At 52.2% G+C, this 20,441-nt stretch overlaps 1 protein-coding gene across 1 annotated transcript in view; it reads right to left on the bottom strand.

Annotated features, from left to right (window-relative positions):
• TTC34 (tetratricopeptide repeat domain 34) overlaps window positions 1-20,096 on the bottom strand; it is a 34,560-nt gene extending 14,464 nt beyond the window's left edge. Inside the window, exons 1-5 of the mRNA XM_073008152.1 lie at window positions 19,301-20,096; window positions 9,183-10,038; window positions 6,751-6,976; window positions 5,080-5,284; window positions 3,723-3,889 (exon numbers count right to left, since the gene is read on the bottom strand). Of these exons, the coding sequence (XP_072864253.1) occupies window positions 3,723-3,889; window positions 5,080-5,284; window positions 6,751-6,976; window positions 9,183-10,038; window positions 19,301-20,084 (2,238 nt within the window). The 5' untranslated portion in view covers window positions 20,085-20,096. The remainder of the gene's footprint in view (window positions 1-3,722; window positions 3,890-5,079; window positions 5,285-6,750; window positions 6,977-9,182; window positions 10,039-19,300) is intronic.
• Window positions 20,097-20,441: the final 345 nt, after the last annotated feature.

Raw genomic sequence — 20,441 nt, 5'->3', positions numbered from 1 at the left:
CTTCCCACCAACAGTGCAGAAAGTTCCAGTTTCTTCACATCCTCACCAGTGCTTGTTATTTTCTTTTTAAAAACTTCGTAGTAGCCATCCTGATAGGCGTGAGGCATATCTCATTGTTTTTATTTGTGCTTCCCTGATGATTGGTGATGTCCAGCATCTTTTCATGTGCTTACTGTCCATTTGTGTATCTTTTTCTGGGAAATGTCTGTTTAAGTCCTTTGCTCATTTATGAATTGGGTTTTTGGCTTTATTGTTGTTGAGTTTTAGGACTTCTCTGTGTATTCTGGATATTCCTTATCAGATATGTGACTTGCAAATATTGTGGTTTTCTTCCATCCTGTCAGTGGCCTTTTTACTCTGTTATAATAGTGTCCTTTGGTGCACAAAAAAATTAATTTTCATGAAATCCAAGTTTATTTTTTCTTTTGCTGCCTGTGCCTTTGGTGTTGTAGCCCAGAAGTCATCACCAAATCCAACATTGTGAAGCCTCTGCCTGTGCTTACTTCTAATAATTTTATAGTTTTAGGTCTTTGATCCATTTTGAATTAATTTTTATATGTGGTGGTAGGAAAGAGTCCAACTTCATTCTTTTGCATAGTTTTCCCTGCAACATTTGTTGAAAAGACTGTCCCTTCCCCATTGAATGGTCTTGGTCAAATCATTTGACCGTATATGGGAGGGTTCATTTCTCGACTCTCTATTCTGTTCCATTGGTCTCTGTGTCTGTTTTTGTGCCAGTACCACACTGTTTTGATCACTGTAGCTTTGTAGTAAGTTTTGAAATCAGGAAGTGTAAGTCCTCCAGCTTGTTGGTTCTTTTTCAGGATTGTTTTGGCTGTTTGGAGTCCCCTGAGATTCCATAGGAATTTTAGAATTTCTCTTTTCTACTTCTGTAAAAAGCATTATTGAGATTTTGACAGAGATTGCATTGAATCTGTAGATCACTTTGGGTAATACTGACGTCTTACCAACATGAAGTCTTCTAATACATGAACGTGGAATGTGTTTCCTTTGTTTATGTCTTCTTTAATTTCTTTCAGCAATGTTTTGTAGTTTTCATTGCACAAATCTTTCACCTAATTGGTTAATTCCTAAGTATTTTATTCTTTTTAATGCTATTGTAGATGGAATTATAGCTGACTCTTGAACATGGGTTAAAACTATGTGGGTCCACTTATATGTGAATTTTTTTCAATAAATACAGTCAGCCTTTCATATTGGTGGGTTCCGAATCCACAGTCAAATGCAGATCAGTTCTTGCGATGTGAAACCCTCATATACGGAGGGCCAACTTTTCATACCTAGGGGTTGGAGTTTCCACAGGGCTTACTGTAGGACTTCAGTATGTGGGGATTTCGGTATCTGAGGGTTGTCCTGGAACCAATCCCACGTGGATACCAAGTGGTGACTGTATTTTCTCAATTCCCTTTTTAGATTATTCATTATTAATGTATAAAAAAGGAACTGGTTTTTGTATTGCCTTCATATCCTGCTACTTTGCTGAATTCATTTATTAGTTCTCACAGGTTTTGTGTGTGTGTGTGTGTGTGTGTGTGTGTGTAATCTTTAGGGATTTCTACATATAAGATCTGAGAACAGAGATAATTTTATTTCTTTCTTTCAAATTTGGATGCTTGGTAATTTTTTCTTGCCTAATTATTCTGGCTATAACTTCTAGTGCAATGTTGAGTAGAAGTGCAAAAGTGATCATCTTTGCCTTGTTCCTGATCTTAGAGGAAAAGCTTTTCTTTTTCATCATTGAATATGATATTTGCTGTGGGTTTTTCTTATATGGATTTTATATTGAGGCAGTTTCCTTCTCTTTCTAGTTTGTTGAGTGTTCTTATCATAAAAGGGTGTTGAATTTTGTCAAATGCTTTTCTGCATCAGTTGAGATGATCATTTTTTTCCCCTTCATTCTGTTAATGTGGTATATTACATTAATTGACATTTGTATGTTGAACCATCCTTGCATTCTAGCAACAAATCCCACTTGGTCATGTGTGTCATCCTTTTAACAAATTGCTGAATTTGTTTTGTTAGTATTTTGTTGAGGATTTTTGCCTCAATATTCTTACAGGATAATGATCTGTAGTTTTCCTGTAGTGTCTTTGGCTATGGTATCAGGGTAATGCCGGCCTCATAGACTGAGTGAGGAAGTGTTCCTTCCTCTTTGATTTTTTGGAAAACTTTGAGGATTGGTGTTAGTTCTTTAAATGTTTGGTAGAATTCACCAGTGAAGCCATCAGGTCCTGGCCGTTTCTTTGTTGGGAGATTTTTGAGTACTGACTCAATCTTTTCACTAGTTATAGGTCTATTCAGATCTTCTGTTTCTTCATGATTTAGTCTTGGTGGGTTTTGTGTTTCTAGGGATTTATCCATTTCATCTAGATTAGCTGATTTATTGGCTTACAATTGTTCCTATTACTATCTTATAATTCTTTTTATTTCTGTAGAATTGGTAATAATAACCTCATTTTCATTTCTGATTGTCATAATTTGAGTTTTCTCTCTCTTAGTCCACCTGGCAAAAAGTTGGTCACATTTTATCTTTTCAAGGAACAAACTTTTGTTTTCATTGATTTTCTCTATTCTCGATCCTCTGTTTTGTTGATCTCTGCTGTAATCTCTCTCTCTTTCTTTTTCTCTCTGTTCATGTGTTCTTTTTCTAGTTTCTTAAGTTGTAAAGTTAGATTGTCGATTTGAGATCTTTCTTGTTTTTTAATGGAAGCATTTACAGCTATACATTTCCCCCTCAGCACTGCTTTCCCTGTGTCTCATAATTTGGGGTGTGTTGTTTTCATTTTCACTTGTCTCTAAGCATTTTCTAACTTCTCATGTGATTTCTTCTGTGATCCATTGGTTGTTTAGCCCCCTCCTCCTTTTACAGAGGAGGAAACTGAGGCCTGGGGAGGTGAAATGATTTGGCTGAAGTTGCTTAGCTGGACCCAACTCTTTCAGGCTCCAGGGACAGAGCTTAGGGCAGCAGGCCTGGGCTGAGCACACAGGTCCAGTGTGAGTCCTTCAGAGTCAGACCACACAGAATGCAGTGCAGTTGCAAGCAAGAAATGCTCATAATCAAACAGAACAGAAACCATCTTCCAGCACGCAGGCCTCCCCCAGCTGAATGGGATCTGTCTTCTTGCCATTGCCCTTCTCCCAACTTTTATTTTAAATTGGAGCAGTTTCTGCAGAAGAAAGTCTTAAATGCATAGATACCGAACTTAAAGAGCAAGTAAATGAAGCTCAGATCAGGGTCCACAGGCTGAATCCCCACACCTGTCTGTGGCAGACATGGCTGACCGAGGCCAGCACTTACTCCCTCTGCGTATGTCCTCCAAAACCCTCTGAACACCAGGGGCCAGGCAGCCCCACCAACGCAGCCGAGGGAACACCTCCTGGCCAACAACCCCAGAGGAACCCCTGCATGCACTGAGCATTATTTAAGCTGGGGAGGACCCGTAGTACTTCTGAAGGCTCGCACGTCTATCCATGCAGACTGAGGCTGGGAGGACAAAAGGGCAGGACTCCCAGAAACTGGGTTTGTGGGGACCAGGCTCCCATGAGCTGCAGTACAGGTGGGGATGGGAACATAGGTTTTGATGGGCATCTCGCTGCTCAGGACGGCCTCCTGGCTCCCTCTCTCCTTGGGGTAGAGGAAGACAACTCCCTGGGTCCCCCACCCCTGTTTGCCCAGGCCCAGGTGGGGAGTGGGGTGGCACCTGCAGCTGGTCTAGGGCCAGGTGCACCAATGCCCGTCCACACAGTGCCTGCACGTTCTCCGGCTCAGCCCGCAGCACTGCGTTGAAGTCGAACATGGCCGTCTTCTTCTGGCCCAGGAACCCATAGCAGCGGGCTCGGGCAAGGAGGGATTCACTTGCCTGGCTTCCTGCAGGAAGATGGCATGGGGTCGGGATGAGCCTGTGCTGGGTCCCTCCCCCAGTGTCCCTCCTGCCCAGCCCGGGGAGGGCAGAGGGTGCATGAGCTTCAGGGCTCACCTTGGGGAGCTCACAGACCACTGGGCACCGAGACACACAGAGACAGTCACAGCAGACCTGGGGGCTTTGGCTTCGGGGCAAGAGGAGCCCCGCCAGGACTGGAGGCAGCTGGGGGTCTGCCAAGGGAAGGGGCACTGCAGCTGCCTCTGAGGCCAGGAAAGGGCAGGGGGTCAGGGTCCTGGGGCGGGACCTGGAGTGGCAGCAGCAGGAAGGTGTGAGGCTTGGATATGGGGCAGTCTAGGAGGAGCCTCCTGGATTCTGGGCATAAGAGACCCCTCCCCAAAGAGGTTATCATTATCGCGCCCCTTCTGGGTGTCTGTCCGGTGACGGACGTGGGACAACATGCGGGGCTGCTCTGGGCTGCACGCGTTCCCACCAACGCGTGCAGGGCATGCTCTCCGTGCCAGGTTCTGTCCCAGAATGAGCTCTCCGAATCCCACTTCCACCCCACATGGGCTACTCTGCCATCCCCCTTTGAGAGAGGAGGGTGAGGGGTGCTCACTAAGTGCATGGCCAGGTTTCACGAGGCAGCCTGATCTAGGTCCAGGCTCTCACACTCCCTGTACCCCAGGAGATCCCTGTGAGTCCTGGGAAACATCCCCTTCCCTCCACACACTTGGTCCCACCAGAAAACAGCACTGACTCCAAGAAGCAGGCAGCACCCCCGTGCTGGGTGTCCCTGGGTGGGGAGGCCAGGCGTGCACGGGAGGAACTTTAGTCATTGTTTCTCGGAAGGGCTGAGGGGAGCAGGGACCTTGCCTCCTTGTCATTAACTGGGAAAGGGGCCCTTTTCCCTCAGGGCTGAGGCTTCTGGGACAGCAGCTCAGGCACTAGGCAGGGCACAGCTCAGGTCCCAGCTCAGGCCCTAGGTCTCAGAGGCCGGTCTCAGGCCTTGGTGCACCCACCTTGATGGCGAGATGCCCTCAGCGAGTGGCCCCTGCCCTGTCCACCCCGTGGGTGTTCCTGAGGCCCCTGCACCTGGGGAGCACGCGTGTCCCCACTGTCCAACACGGCAAAGGCTCCCCATGTCCCCTGTGCCCGGCACGAGACTGGGCCCTGGGAGCAGGTGGGCAGCCCGTACCTGCAGCAAAGATGGCCAGAGAGAGGTAGGCGATGGCCTCCTTGGTGTGGGCCCTGCCGTCGGCCCCCCCTGGCCATGCCCGCAGGATGGCCAGGGCCCTGGCATGGCAGTGGCCTTGAAGCAGCTGCCGGTCCTCGTGGCAGAAGATGTCCAGGGTGGACTGGAGGCAGGCGGTGTCACCGGACTGGACCAGCTTCTTCACCAACTGCAGGGGTGCCACAGTCACTGCCCACACCCTTGGGACCGATGCCGTGGGGCCCACCCTGTACCGACGCCCCTGGCCATCCCCCACCCCATCCTCACTGCCCCAGGGTCCATCTGGTGCCAACAACCCCAGCCCCACCCTTGCTGCCCCAGGGCTCACCCAGTGCCAATGCCCCTGGCCATTCCTCACCCCACCCTCTCTGCCCCAGGGTCCACCCAGTGCCGCCACCCTGATCATCCCGTACTCCTGCTCGCTGCCTCCCCCAGCCCCTGGCTGTGTGTCCATAAGCCTGGGGGCTTCTCCCTATCTGAGCACTAGGAGGTTGGCTGTGTGTTGCAGCGTGGCCTTTTGAGCCTTTGGGGACATTTTGTCTCCCCACAGGTGGGGGTCCCACAGCAGGCAGGGACTGTGTCCCCAGCTTGGTGCAGAGGAGCAGGCAGGGAGGGGAGCTGTGAGCCTGCTCTGGGCTGCAGTCGGAGCCGCGTCTGTCCGCTGCATGGCACTGTTGGGCTGGGGCTCTCAGGGTCCTGAGCCTAGGACTTCTCTGTCCCATGGAGGTGGAGACCCCGCCCCAGTGGGCCCACTGGAGCAAGGAATGGGTGTGCTCCCATGAGAAGCAGAGGAAGGGGCTTTTAGGTCAGGAAGGGTCAACAGGCGCCAGGGAGTCCTTCAGACGACGCAGAGCAAAAGCCCAGCACGGCCAAGTAGGACCAGGTCTCTGAGCGAGGGGAGACCTCCACCCCACAACCTCCCGCTCCGCGGCTCCATCCGAAGGAGGCCCAATGCTGCCCCCTGCTGGCCGCTGGTGGGCACACGGGTTCCCCAAGCTGAGCAAGAGGATGCAGATTCAGGGCATCCGAACCTGGGCAGGGCAAGGAGATCAGAACCCAAACCAGGCCCCGGGGGGAAGAAGGCGCGACAAGGCCCTCACCCCAGGCCCCAAGGCCTGAATCCCACCAGAGCGTAACCTTTAGACCCCAGTTCAGACAGGAACCCGGGATAGCATCTGAGGCAGGTGAGGGTCTGCCTTTCCTGGGAGCGGGGGGTCTTGGAGGCAGGAAGGGAGGGCCCCTCTGCTACCCTCCCCAAGGCAGGGTTGCATCCAAGCCTAGTTTATGTGAGAGACTTGGAGAGAAGCTCGGCCTGCAGTCGGTTCCTGGCCCTTCTGCTTCATAACCACAGCGGAAGCAAGTACGACAAAGCAGCTATGCATGCGGGGAATCTGCCGACCCCAGGGACCTGCCCCAGCCGATTTCCATGACGACCCATGGGACTGGGACCCAGATAAGGAGACTGAGTGTCATACAGGTGAGGGCCTGCAGCAGGTGCAGAGCTGGGGCTGAGTGCAGTCGCCCGGTCCAAAGCTCAGACTGCAGGGTCCAGCGCCAAGTCCATGGGAGGCCTATGCCCTCTTCCCAGCTGGGCCCGTTTCCACCTGCCCTCTCTCACCCCCCGGGCCTCCTCACCTGGTTGGCATCATAGAAAAAGCCCCTCCTCAGCTGCAACAGGGCCAGCCGTGCCAGCACAGGGGCTGCCTGGGGCCTCCGGGAGAGGGCCACCAGCAGGGCCTTGTGTGTCTCCTCCAGGCGGCCCAGGCGGTACAGGGCGTCAGCCGCCAGGAGGCAAGAGGCCTCGTCCTCCGAATCCAGCTCCATCAGCAGTGTGGCCAGCTGGTGCACGCCGCGGGCGTCCCTGGGTGGAGATCAGCTCAGAGGGGCCCGCCCCTTTTGACAACCCCTCCACCTGCCCAGGTGATTGGGCAGTGGGGAAATCCCATCTCCTGCACCTGGCCTGGGCAGCTCCCTCTGGAGGGACCCTCATGCCATGCCATCCCCAGAGGCCAAAGGTGCCCTTCCCATCACGTGGCCCTCATGCCCTCCCTCACCCTTCCCCCACCCTGTGGGAGGTGGGATTGAGGCGGTATAGACAGACAGTGGCAGGGCTGACCCTGAGCAGACCCTGCCTCAGTTTCATTTTCCGCAAAAGCACAAACGATTTGGCCTTGCCGGGCTCGGGGGTGTGCGTGCAGGCAGAAGAAGAAAACACGCGGCTGCATGTGGCACATTCCCGTGTCCACGTGGGAATGGTAATAAGCGCTCACTGGGCAATGGGGCCAGAGCCTCAAATTTGACAACTCCCAGAGAACAAATATAAGCGCCATCACATAATGAAAGTTCCTCACCACCAGCAAATCAAAGCCATGCGAATCAAACACCTGGAAGGCAGAGGAACTCTGTGTGTGTGTGTGTGTGGTGTGTGTGTGGTGTGTGTGTTGTATGTGTGGTGTGTGTGTATGTGTATGGTGTGTTGTGTGTGTGGTGTGTGTGTTGTATGTGTGGTGTGTGTGTGTTGTATGTGTGGGGTGTGTGTGTGTTGTATGTGTGGCGTGTGTGGTGTGTGTGTTGTATGTGTGGTGTGTATGGTGTGTGTATGGTGTGTTGTGTGTGTTATGTATGTGTTGTGTGGTGTGTGTGTGTGTTGTATGTGTGTTGTGTGTGTTGTGTGTGTTGTGTGTTGTATATGTGGTGTGTATGGTGTGTATATGGTGTGTTGTGTGTGTGGTGTGTGTGTGTGGGGTGTGTGTGTGATGTGTGTGTATGTGTTGTATGTGTGGTGTGTATGGTGTGTATATCGTATGTTGTGTGTGTTATGTGTGTGTTGTGTGTGTGTGTTTGTGTGTGTGGTGTGTGTATGGTGTGTTGTGTGTTATGTATGTGTTGTGTGTTGTGTGTGTGTGTTGTGTGTGTGTTTGTGTGTTGTATGTGTGGTGTGTATGGTGTGTTGTGTGTGTGTTATGTATGTGTTGTGTGTTGTGTGTGTGCCTTGGGGTGGAGGCTGACATCAGTGATGCCCCCCAAGAACGCCCCCCTTCTCAGTGCTTTTAACTTTGCTGAAACCCCTTCCTGCCACCTCCCAGCAATTAGATGAGGGATGTCAAAGCAGCTAGAGATTCACCCACTGGGCTTTGGGCTGGCAAAGAATTTGCAAAATGAGCATCAGGGGTGAGTGGGGGATGGGCGGTGGCCAGACTGTGGTAAGGGGAGGGCAGCTCCTGAAGTCAAGGATCCTACAAGTGGCCGTGCTCCCTGACCCAGGAATTGCATGCCTGTCTCCGTCTTAAGGAGAGAACATTCTGGGTACAGGACATTACCCACGATGGATTCCAGCTAAGAACAAAGGCACGGTGGCTCACGCCTGGAATCCCAGCACTTTGGGAGGCCCAGGTGGGAGGATCACTTGAGGTCAGGAGTTTGAGACCAGCCTGGCCAACATGGTGAAACCCCATCCTACCAAAAATATAAAAATTAGCCGGGCATGGTGGCACTCGCCTGTGATCCCAGCTACTTGGGAAGTTGAGGCAGGAGAGCGGCTCGAACCCAGGAGGTGGAGGTTGCAGTGAGCCAAGATCGTGCCATTGCACTCCAGCCTGGACAGCAGAGTGAGACTCCATCTCAAAAAACAAACAAACAAACAAACAAAAAAATAAAACAAACGAAACCCAGGACTGCTGGAAGGAGTAGTGGCAGGGTCGCAGGTCAGGGCGGTGCTGACCAAAACACATTTAGCCACAAAGGGAATCGTCATGACCTATTGAGTAAGAAAATTAGCAAATGAACCGCATGTCCAGCACAGACTCGGTTTGGTGAGCTATTTTATATGCACGAAACGAAAGGCCTGGAAGGAAATGTGAGCCGCGGCTTTTAATTTCCCCTTTCCATTTCGGGACTGCCGCCCCTACTATGGAAGCAGCGGAGCTAGACCTGCCTCGGGTGCTTTGGGAGGTTACCCGCCACGCTGCCTCCGTTCATTCCTTTGTAAAATAGGAAACACATCCCTGGCTACCTTGAAGTAGACCCACGAGAAGCAGCAGCCCCAGCGCGCCCGGGCGGGTCCTCACCCCTCCTGTGTGGTGGGGCCGCCGGTCTCCGCGGCCTCCCTCCGGCCGTGCGCTCTCGACGGCCCGGCGCGTGGCGATCGCTGCAGCATCCCACGGGCCTCCTCCCGCAGCACGGCCAGCAGCAGCCCCCGCTGGTTCCAGGGCACGTAGGCCTTGGCGGCCAGCAGCGCCTCCTCGGGCCGCAGCCTGCAGGCGGTGACATAGTCCAGCGTGCCCAGGAATGCGCTGCCCGCCAGCACCCGCAGCAGCCCCCGGCCGCACAGCGCGCGCACACAGCCCCCCGGGTGCGGCGCCCCCTGCTCCACCACCGCCTGGAAGTCCTCCAGGGCGCGCCGCGAGTCCCCGGCGTGCAGCGCGCAGAAGCCGCGCAGAGCCAGGAGGGGCGCGCGGTCCCCCGCTCGGTCCCCCGCACGGTCCCCGGCAGGGTCCTCAGGGCGCGCGGGCCGCAGCAGGCGCTCGCACATTGCTCGGGCGCGCGCCGCGTCCCCCGCCAGCAGCAGGCACTCGGCGAGGCGGGCTCCCAGCGCGGGTCGCGCCCCGGTAGGTGCCAGACGAAGCAGGACGCGGAGCGCGCGGGTTACCGGGGCCAGCAGCTCGCGGCCCGCGTTCTCGCGAAACTCAGGATGGTTCCGCACGGCTTCCTGGAAGCGGGCGAAGCCTGCGTCTGCGACCTCCTGCGCCTGAGCCCGGACACGCTCCTGGTCCCGGGCGGAGAACACGGCCTGGAACTGCCTCCGCGCCCCAGAGGGGCTCTCGCGGAAGGCCTCCTGCAGGTCCCCGAACACGTCCTGGGCCCGGCCGTCTAGGAAGAAGGCCGAGGCCGCGCGGGTGACCAGCAGGGCGGCCCGGCGCTCACCTGCGGAGAGAAACAGAGGCGTGGGTCCTGCCTGGGGGCTGACTACCCTGGGGTGTGCCACCTGCAGGTCCCCACCAGGTCCGGGGCTTGGACCCAGGAGCCTGTGAGTCCTCCTGCCTGGGGCATCTCCCTCCAGTCTCCAGGTGGCCCTGGGTGTGGCACCAGCTGGCAGGAGGCCCGAGGCCCATGAGTGATGGGTCAGGGTGAGAACTGTGCTGGGCAAGCGGCGAGGGGCCAGCCACCCTGCCTGCCAGCCACACTGTACTCTCAGGGTGGGTTCAGAGTCACTCCCACCGCTCAGTGCAAACCAAATTCAGTTACAACGCCTTTCCCCTGCCTGACATTTAAACAATGGGTTTTAGAATTGAGTTTTCTCCTCCGGGAATCAGTGCCCCTCCACTCCCAGGGCAGAGCTGAGGCTACAACTCTACGACCTTTGTGGTGGCCATTTATTCCTGGGCACCTTTGTTTCTTGCATTCTTTGGGCCAAGTAAGGACCCAGCGCTTCCCTCTCTGAAGCCGAGCTCTTCCCTTAGGTCTAGGACCGGAGATGCATGCCCTGCTGCTTACTGAGGATGGACCTGGGCATTTATGGAGTCTCCTGCGTCTGTTCCCTGGTCTGCACTATAATGGGTTATAACGATCCATGCTCGCAGGGTGTGAGGATTAAACAGATCTACCTACATCCAGTGCCTGCAAGGGGCCTGGTGCATCGTGTGAGTCAGTGAGGTCAGGGGCGGTACCCTCCCCCCACACCCGCCCCCCGCCCCTGCCCCATGTTACATTTCGTGTCTGAGCAAACGAGAATGCGGCTTTCTAACTGGTAGGGAAGTGTAGCCGCCCCATCCCAAAAAGGGCCCCAGGCAGGGTGCACAGGCCACTGAGAGAGGCGGGGAACACTCCGCCCCAGGTGGGCTTCAGGTCGTGGCCCCACCCTTATTTTTACAGGTTATGAAGGTGCTGCAGGGGAGGGACGTTCTCAGGGTTCATCCCAGACCTCTGAGCTTCTGCTTCAGTGCTTTTTGCACTGACTCCTTCAGAATTTTCAAACAGCTTTTCCTTATAACCCCATTCAATAGTAACAATAGCAACAATCCGTTGCATTCAAACAGGACTCTGGAGAGGGCAAAGTACCACACAGGGTGCAGAAGCAAAGCCCCTGCGGTCCCTGCGCTGCTGCCCTTGCGGTAAGCGCAGAGTCCAGTGCAGAGAGTGTCTGGCGCCCTGAGCCTACCCAGCAAGCAGCCACAAGGTCACTCTGTCTAGTTCTGGTGGCCAAAGTAAAAGACACTTTGAGCCTTTCCTGTCAGCTGCTGACCCTTGAACACAACGCTGCCCCTGATTTTTGCAGAAGTTCATGGATCCGAGGGAGCTGCAGCCAGGGGCGAACCCTTCGGGCCTGGGGGTGATAGGGGGGCTGTTATTTACTTTCCCACGTGAAAGGGTGGTCTCTCCTCTCTTTCCGAGATTCCAGTTACATATACGAGAATTTTTGATATTGTCCACAGGTCACCCAACCTCTATTCATTTTTCTTCTGTTCTTCGTATCGAGTAATCGCTATTCTGTCTTCCAGTTCACTGACTCTTCTGCTGTCTCTAATATTTTCATTTCAATTATTGCACTTTTCAACTCTAGATTTGCCATATGCTTTTATTTTATTTTATTTTATTTTATTTTATTTTATTTTATTTTATTTTATTTTAGACAGAGTCTTGCTCCATCACCCAGGCTGGAGTGCAGTGGTGTAAACATGGCTCACTGTAACCTTGACCTCAGGCTCAGCCTCCTGTGTAGTTGGGACTACAGGCATGCACCACCGTACCCAGCTAACTTTTGGATTTTTTGTAGAGTTGGAGTCTCACTTTGTCACTCAGGGTGGTCTTGAACTCCTGGGCCCAAGTGATCCTCCCTCCTCAGCCTCCCAAAGTGCTAGCACTCCTTTTTATAAGGAACCACGTCCAGCCTGGTTCTTTTATATTATTTCCGTTTATCTATGAAGATTCCACATCAGTTCAGTCATTAGGCACATTTTCCTGAAGTCAGTTTTTAGGGATTTCTTTTTCTCCTGACTGTAGCTCACATTTTATTTTCCTGTCTCTTTGTGTGAATAGTAGTTTCTTCCCACACACCAGGCATGTTGGACACTTTGTGGAGACTCTGAATTCAGTTATATTCCTCTGAAGAGGGCTGAGTTTTGTTTTAGTAGCAGTGAAATTGACTGGGTTTAAACTCCAAATTCTATTGCTTTTTGGTAGACACTGCTGAAGTCTTCATTTAGCTTTTGCAGCTTCCAGTGCCTGCTCTTTCAGCCCACCCAGCCTTTCCCCTGTATGTGCACTTCAGTGGACTGAAGATTTAAGTAGATTTAATACACAGATTTGGGGCTGCACCCACTCTGTGGCTCCCTCCTTTTTGGGATTCTTCATCTAACTTTCCATCCATTTTTCTCAGCCCTGAACTGTCCTGTGCTACCTCAAGCCAGGAGAACTTCAGTGTCTGCTGAACAATGACTCATAGATTGAGGAGCCCTCTTGGGCGAAGAGCTGCAGGGTGCACATCTCACCTCACACAACACGATTGTTCAGGAGTCAACTGCTGATTTCTGCCTGCATTGGGTTACTTATCCACGCCTTCAAATAGTCACTTTTAATATTTTATCCAGCTTTTATAATCATTATCTCTGGGACATGTAGGCAAGCTATTCCATAGTGACTTGAAGCCAGATCTTCCATTGTTAGATAGACAATTTTTGACTGGCTGAGGGGAATGTAAATGCTATCACATTATTGTTTTAATTTCTATTTTCCTGATGACTAGTGAGGTTCACTTATTAAATTTTTTCCCCAATCTGGTGGGTGGAAAATGGTTTCTCATTGTTTTAATTTTGCATTTGTCTCATTACTATGATGCTGAATATTGTTCACATGTTTTATTAGCCATCTGTGTTTCCTCTTTTGGGGAATGCTTTTGCCAAGACTTGTATTGAATTTTTTTTTCTTATTGATATGTAGGAGTTCTTCAAATACTCTGCATACTAATTGATTTGCTCATTGTATATTTTGCAAGCATTTTTTTACTTTTGTGGATCGTCCTTTTATTTTCTATAATTATGGGCAAAATAGAGGTTTTAAATTTTAGTTTAATCAGGTGTATTAAAATTTTCTTTATTGATTCCCTGTTTTGTATCTTAAGAAGCCCACCTGTACATAGAAATCTCAATGACATTCTCAGATATTTTCTTTCAGAAACTGTAAAATGCAGCACTTTCCACCTGGAATTCACTTTTTTGCAAGGTGAGAGATAGGAAATCAGTACTGTCCATTGAATAATGCTCCTTTTTTTCCCTTATAAATTTGCAACACTCCTCTGTAATCCGTTAAGTTTTAGATAGATGTGGGTCTGCTTCTGAGCTCTCTAATTCATTTTATTGGTCTTTCTATCTATCCCTGATATATAGATATATATAGAAGTCAATAAACTTCTATGTTGATTCATATAGCTTCGTATTAACTGGTAGAACAAATCCTCTTACTGCCACATCTTCTTTCTCCATCTTCTGCTTCTCCTTCTCCTCTTCTCCCCTGTCCCACATCCCCACTCCCCTACCTCTCCCTTCTGCTCCTCATCCTCCTTTTTCTTCTGTGGACAGTGAATATCTCTCCATTTATGTAGATATTTTTTCTTTTCTGATACAGCATCTTGCTGTTGCCCAGGCTGGCATGCGGTGGTGTGGTTATAGCTCACTGCAACCTTCATCTCCCAAGCTTAAGAGATCCTCCCACATCAGTCTCCTAAGTAGCTGGGATCACAGGTATGCACCATGTGTCCAGATAATTTTTTTGTATTTTTAAAAGTTTTTAGGGACCAGGTCCCACTATGTTGCCCAGGTTGGTCTCAGACTTCTAAGCTCAAGGGATCCTCCTGTTTCAGCCTCCAAAAGTGCAAAGTGCTGGGATTACAGGCATGAGTCACTGAGGCATGGCTATAGGTATTCTTTATTATCTTTTAATAAAGTTTTATACTTTTTCCATGAAGTCATATGACTCTTAGAACTTAATCATTTTATGTCCCTGTGGTAAATGGTATATTTTAAAATCACAGAGCATCTATTTGTTGCTGGTGTTTATAAATATAAATAATGTTTTGCATATTTTGTTAAATTTTGCTACTATGTCTAATACCTTTTTGTTGCTTCTTTTGGAATTTCTATATACATAGCTAATCATATTGGCTGCAGTAATGATAACTTTGTGACTTCCTTTCTGGTCTTACATGTTCTGTCTTGTTTTCTTACCTTATTGCATTGGCTAGGATCTCTAGCACAATGATGAGTAACTGGGAGAGTGCACAGCCTCTTTGTAATTGATTTTAAATGGAAGGCTTCTCAATTGTCACCATTGAGTATGATATTTATGGTAGGTTTTGAGTAGATATTATCTTTTTTCAATTAAGTAAGTTTTCTTCTGTTTCTTGATTGTTAAAATTCTGGGAATGTTAAATATTGTAAAAGACTTTTTCTGAATCTACTGCAATGATAATATGTTCTTCTTTGTTCCATTAATTAATGTAGAATTAATGTAGTACATTATATAATTCTGGAAACATAAAATTTTAAGTTCTATATTATAATGTTTGACCAAATTTTGCCTAAAACATGCATCAAAACTGATATTTTGACCTAGTCAGTATTTATTTCAGCTAACTATTGCTGCATAACCATCCATTGTAAAACTTAGTGGCTTATAACAACAACTAAGCCTGGGCAACATAGTGAGACCCCATCTATACAAAAAATAAATAAAAAAAATTAGCCAGTTGTGGTGGTATGTACCTATAGTCCCAGCTACTTGGGAGGCTGAGGCAGGAGGATCACTTGAGCCTGGGAGATTGAGTGCAGTGAGCCATGATCGCACCACTGCACTCCAGCCTGGGAGACAGAGCAAGACCCTGTCTCAAAAAGGAAAATCCAACCATTTATATTTGCCCATAATTATTCCTCAGTTTGGGCTGGGCTAAGCTGGACAGTTCTTCTCTTGGTCTTACCAGGGGTTGCTAGGTGGCTGCAGCCATCCAGTGGCTTTACTGGCCAAGAGAATCTAAGGTGGCCTCACTCATGTGTCCAGGCCCTTGGTGATGGATGTCAGCTGAGTCTGTGAGTCTGTGTGTTCTCTCACTGGTCATGATTCCAGCTTCCTTACCTTGGGAGCATTACAAGGTGGAAGCTGTGGGACCTCTGAGGCTTGTGCTCCAGAAGCACAAGCCATCACTTCTACCATATTCTAGCGGTCCCAGCAAGGCACAAGGCCATGCCAGATTCTGTATGGGGAACAGACTCCGTCTCTTGCTGGGAGGAACCCAGGAATCATGGCTATGCTTTGTCACCTTTCCCAGCAGCTCTTAATGAAGAACCTTGAACAAGTCGGAAGTGGTCGTCCCAGTCCTTTTGGAAGACAAGCACATAGGAAATCATGGTACCTGGGTGCTTACTTAGCAGCTACCTTGAGTGGAAGTGGTATTTATTCTGCATCTCGTCCTCAAACGTTGTGTGCCCCTGTGTATCTACTTACTAAAGACGGAAAAGAAAGTTCCCAGATGATAGAAGGCTTTTGCTACGGTTTGAATGTCCCCTCCAAAACTCATGCTGAAACTTAACTGCCATTGTAATGGTATTGACAGGTCAGACCTTTGAAGATGATTAGGCCAGGAGGACTCTGCCCTTCTGGGTGGGATTAATGCAAGTTCAGCCCCTTTCACCTCTTTGCTCTTCTATCTTCTGCTAAGTGAGGATGCAGCATTCAAGGCGCCATCTTGGAATCTGAATCCCCAAGCCTGTTGGGACTTGGTCTTGGACTTCCAGCCTCCAGAACTGGAGCTCATTCACTTCTACTCACTATGGATCACCGCATTCTGTCACAGCGGTAAAAATGGAGCGACTGATTTGTGCAACGTTTCCGAGGATGTTGGAAAGTAACCTCCAGATGGAAGGCCATTTGTTGCAGGAAACTACATTTGTAAAAAGTCTGTTATAGGAAAATTCATTTCTTCTCTTCTCATCGTAAGCCATGCTTGTGCTGGTGGTGGCGATATGGGGAGTCCCTTGACCTAAGTGACTTGGGTCTAATGGATGCACAATTCTTAGTGCAGGTGTTCCCCGTACATTCCAGAGCCACAGCAGACACAGACGAGCTTCTGGTGGCCTTCCTGGAGGAGCTGGGTCTTCCCTCACATTCCCCAAGGCTGAAACCCTTGGGGGGTTCTGGATTTCTGCAGGGAACTTTAGTGTGACCCCCACCCCCACCCTCAATTCGTGCCCTTGCATGATCTTTAAAGTGGAAGACCCCCTCCCTCCCGGGGCCCCCTTGCTGTGGGCACGGCCCCCATCCACCAGCCCCTGAGTGCCTATGCTCTGGGCACCCGGGGTCCCCTCCTTCCTCAGAAGCTCAGGATTTGGTGTGACTTTGTTGATCATTTTCTGGTAATGCTCAACATTACCAGAAATGTAACATTACTAGAAATGTAGGGGCTGGATCTTGGCGCATCCGTTCTAGCATATTTCCAGAAACAAATTTTCCCTCTCACTTTGCAGCTCTCTCTAACCGGTTCCTGCCCCACCCTCTCGCTGGGGTCACCAAGAACCTTGGCACCACGTGCCCAATGCACGCTCCTTGTCCTCTCCTTATGGACATCGCGGCCGCTCTCAGTGCTGTCCACCTATCTTTATCTTGCAAACACCCTCCTCTTCTGGCCCTGATTTGTCACCCCGTGGACTCTGAATTTTCTTCCTTCTTCCTGTCCTTCTGGGCTGCTCCTCCCCGGAAGCACAGTATGGAGGGCGGTTAAAAGCACCCCAGGGGCCAAGTCCCAGCCGCCTGCACTCGGTGTGCCCTTGGCAGCCCTGTGTCACGTGGGGATGGTGGTTGCTCTGCAGATTCCATGATTATGCATATCAAGCCCATCAAATGGGGCCCACCCACTAGCTCTTCAGTAAATGGCAGCTAATACTGCCATCCTCACCTCCAGATGTCTGCTGGCCTGGGATGGGGGCTGGAGGGGTGGGGCACGAGGAAGGGGCAGGGAGCTGCAGTGCCCTGCGACACACTCATGCCCAGGAGGTCCTGTCTGCTCCAGAACGTCTCATGGCCCTACTCCCTGCCTCTGTCAGGAGCCTTGACTTTCAATCCCTTATTTGTGCTGACTCTAAATCCCCCTTTCAAACTAAGCTCCTCTCCCCTCAGGGCTCACCTGTCTGGCTGCCTAATGACATGAGGCTTGATGGGCTCAAAGGACTGTGTGTAAAGCACTAACTATTTTAAGGGTTTGCTACGCATGTTCACTGAATCCAAACAGCAGCCTTTGGGGTGGGGACGCAGCCTCGTCTATGAGGCACTCGGGGGTCCGAGGGTGGCGGGTGCTGGCAGGAGGCTGGGCTGTGGCCCCGGGTGCTCCTCCAGAAGGGAGAGGCAGTGAAGGGACCAGGTAGGAGCAGTGTCTCAAACTGGGAGTGTCTAAACCTCTGATACCCTTTTCCCATCTGCGCTTCCCTCCACGGTTCAGTTGTTCGAGACAAACTCCCAGAAAACGTTCCTGACCCTCCTCCTCTGTGCCTGTCTCTCCACCGTTAAATCTATCCACAGTCTCGTCACTTCCAACTCGCAGACACATGGTTCCTCTGCAACTCTTTCTCCCTGATCTGAATCCCATCATCTCCCTCCTGAACCATTGTCTCAGTCTCCCAGCCTCTCAGCCACCCAGCCTCCAAGCCTCCCAGCCTCTCAGCCTCCCAGCCTCTCAGCCTCTCAGCCTCCCAGCCTCTCAGCCTCCCAGCTGCCCAGCCTCCAAGCCTCCCAGCCTCCCAGTCTCCAAGCCTCCCAGCCTCTCAGCCTCGCAGCCTCTCAGCCTCCAAACCTCCCAGCCTCTCAGCCTCCCAGCCTCTCAGCCTCCAAGTTTCCCAGCCTCCCAGCCTCTCAGCCTCCCAGCCTCTCAGCCTCCCAGCCTCCAAGCCTCCCAGCCTCTCAGCTTCCTAGGCTCCCAGCCTCTCAGCCTCCCAGCCTCCCAGCCTCTCAGCCTCCCAGCCTCTCAGCCTCCCAGCCTCTAAGCCTCCCAGCCTCTCAGCTTCCCAGGCTCCCAGCCTTTCAGCCTCCCAGCCTCTCAGCCTCCAAGCCTCCCAGCCTGTCAGCCTCCAAGCTTCCCAGCCTCCCAGCCTCCCAGCCTCCCAGCCTCCCAGCAGGTCCTGTCCTTACCCTGGCTCCTCTGGCACATTCTGCACACAGCAGCCAGAGGAAAGTTTGAAAATGCAGATCAGAGGCCGGGCGCGGTGGCTCACACCTGTAATCCCAGCACTTGGGAAGCTGAGGCAGGTGGATCACCTGAGGTTAGGAGTTTGAGACCAGCCTGGCCAACCTGGTGAAACCCAGTCTCTACTAAAAATACAAAAATTAGCCAGGCATTGGTGGCATAATCCCAGCTACTCAGGAGGCTGAAGCAGGAGAATCTCTTGAACCCAAGAGGTGGAGGTTGCAGTGAGCCGAGATCTCCCCACTGCACTCCAGCCTGGGCAATAAGAATGAAACTCCTTCTCACACACACACACACAAAATGCAGCTCACAGCCCCTCACTCCATAGCTCAGCCTCACAGACTGAAGGTAACATCCAAGGGCCTTGGGAGGCCAGCAGGATCTAGCCCCACAGCCGCTGTTTGCAGTCTCCCATCCCTTTTCCCTTCCCTCCGACAGTCGCCCTGGCCCCCTCAGTGGCAGGGGCAGCCCAAGCTCTTGCTCCCCTGAGGACTTGGCACTTTGCTTCTGCTGCCTGGAACCCTCAGTCTCAGCCTAAATGACCCCTCTCCTAAGAAGCTTTCCCTGATCACCGGCTGGAGCAGGACCTTGCATGTCCCATTTCTTAAAGCATTTTGTTTGTGTCTTTGGGGGCTCCAAAGGGGCAGGGCCTGACTTTCTTGCTCCCCTGAGGACTTGGCACTTTGCTTCTGCTGCCTGGAACCCTCAGTCTCAGCCTAAATGACCCCTCTCCTAAGAAGCTTTCCCTGATCACCGGCTGGAGCAGGACCTTGCATGTCCCATTTCTTAAAGCATTTTGTTTGTGTCTTTGGGGGCTCCAAAGGGGCAGGGCCTGACTTTCTTGTCACTGAGGGGCCCCAGCTCCATCACAGCTTCACCGCATCACGGTGGGACATAACTATGTGGGGAGGGAGTGGCGGGGGCAGCTTTCACCCTGGCTCTGCAGGGGCCATGCCGTCCTCCTACCTTGGGGTCCGCTGCCGGTGGGACGAGCTTCGAGGGCCCGGCTGCATGCTGCCAGGCAGTCCTCATACTTGCCACTGTGGAGCAGAGCTTCAGGTGACAGGGTGTCACTCCGGGTGCCCTTGGGGTCTAGAGCCGCCAGGAGTCGCTGGCCACCGGTGTCCCACTGGCCGGCACTGTGCCCAACCTCCAGGTGGCCCGAGAGGTAGTCCTGAAGAGCACTGAGCAGCAGGGGGAGGTAGGGCTGCTGGTGGGTGCGAATGAAAGCTACTGTCCGGTCGGCGCTGGAGGCAAAGGCCTGGAGATAGGCGGCCACACCATCCGCTGCCTGCGCCCTGGACAGGACCCAGGCCAGGGCACGGGTCAGTTGCAGCTCCAGGATTTGCTGCGTGTGAGAGTCCAGCAGGGCGCTGCAGCGCTGTGCCACTTCCTCGTGGCACCCGCGGGCCAGCAGACCTGCCAGCAGGTGCAGGACAGCAGAGGGGTGGTCCGGGCAGAGGGCGCCGAGGAAGGCAGAGGCCAGTGACCCTGTCAGGGAGACCACTGCCATGCCGTCCCAGTGGATGGCGGGGATCTGGCTGTCCCCGCGGCACCAGGACTCCAGGGTGGCCACCACCGCCGCCCCCCGAGCCTGGGTCAGGGCAGTCCGCACGCTCCGCAGAGCTGAGGGGGCGTGGCAGCTGAATGCAGCCAGGTAGAAGGCGGTGGCCAGGGGCGGCTCCCCCAGTGCCAGGTGCTGCTCCCCCTCCCGGCAGAGGCAGGCCACAAGCGTCTGGGCTGACATCATGGCCGGGATCCCGACGAGCCCATGTCCGGTCCTCAGAGTACCTGGGGGTGGGGGAGCGTGGTGAGTGCACAGAGGGCGGCCAGTTCACCTGCCCTGTGGCCACCCGTGCCCAGCCTCGAGCCACCTCCACCCCTTCCCAATGACCCCAGGGTCAGTGAACTTCACTGGGTGAAAACTGGGGAGATCCTGGACTGGTGGGGTGGGGCCTACCAGGTGTCCCAGGCTGACTTCCAGCCCACTGTTCACCTCTGGGGCCTCAGCTTCCTCCTCTGCAGAATGGGACAGTGGCCCCACCCAGCTCCGTTCCCTCTGACAACACCTGACCCCTGAGTGCCCACGTCGGAAGGGTTACGGTGG

The sequence above is a fragment of the Chlorocebus sabaeus genome, chromosome 20 (genome assembly GCF_047675955.1).
Source record: "Chlorocebus sabaeus isolate Y175 chromosome 20, mChlSab1.0.hap1, whole genome shotgun sequence".
NCBI classification, from domain to species: Eukaryota; Metazoa; Chordata; class Mammalia; order Primates; family Cercopithecidae; genus Chlorocebus; species Chlorocebus sabaeus.
This window is presented reverse-complemented; position numbering and strand designations above follow the sequence as displayed.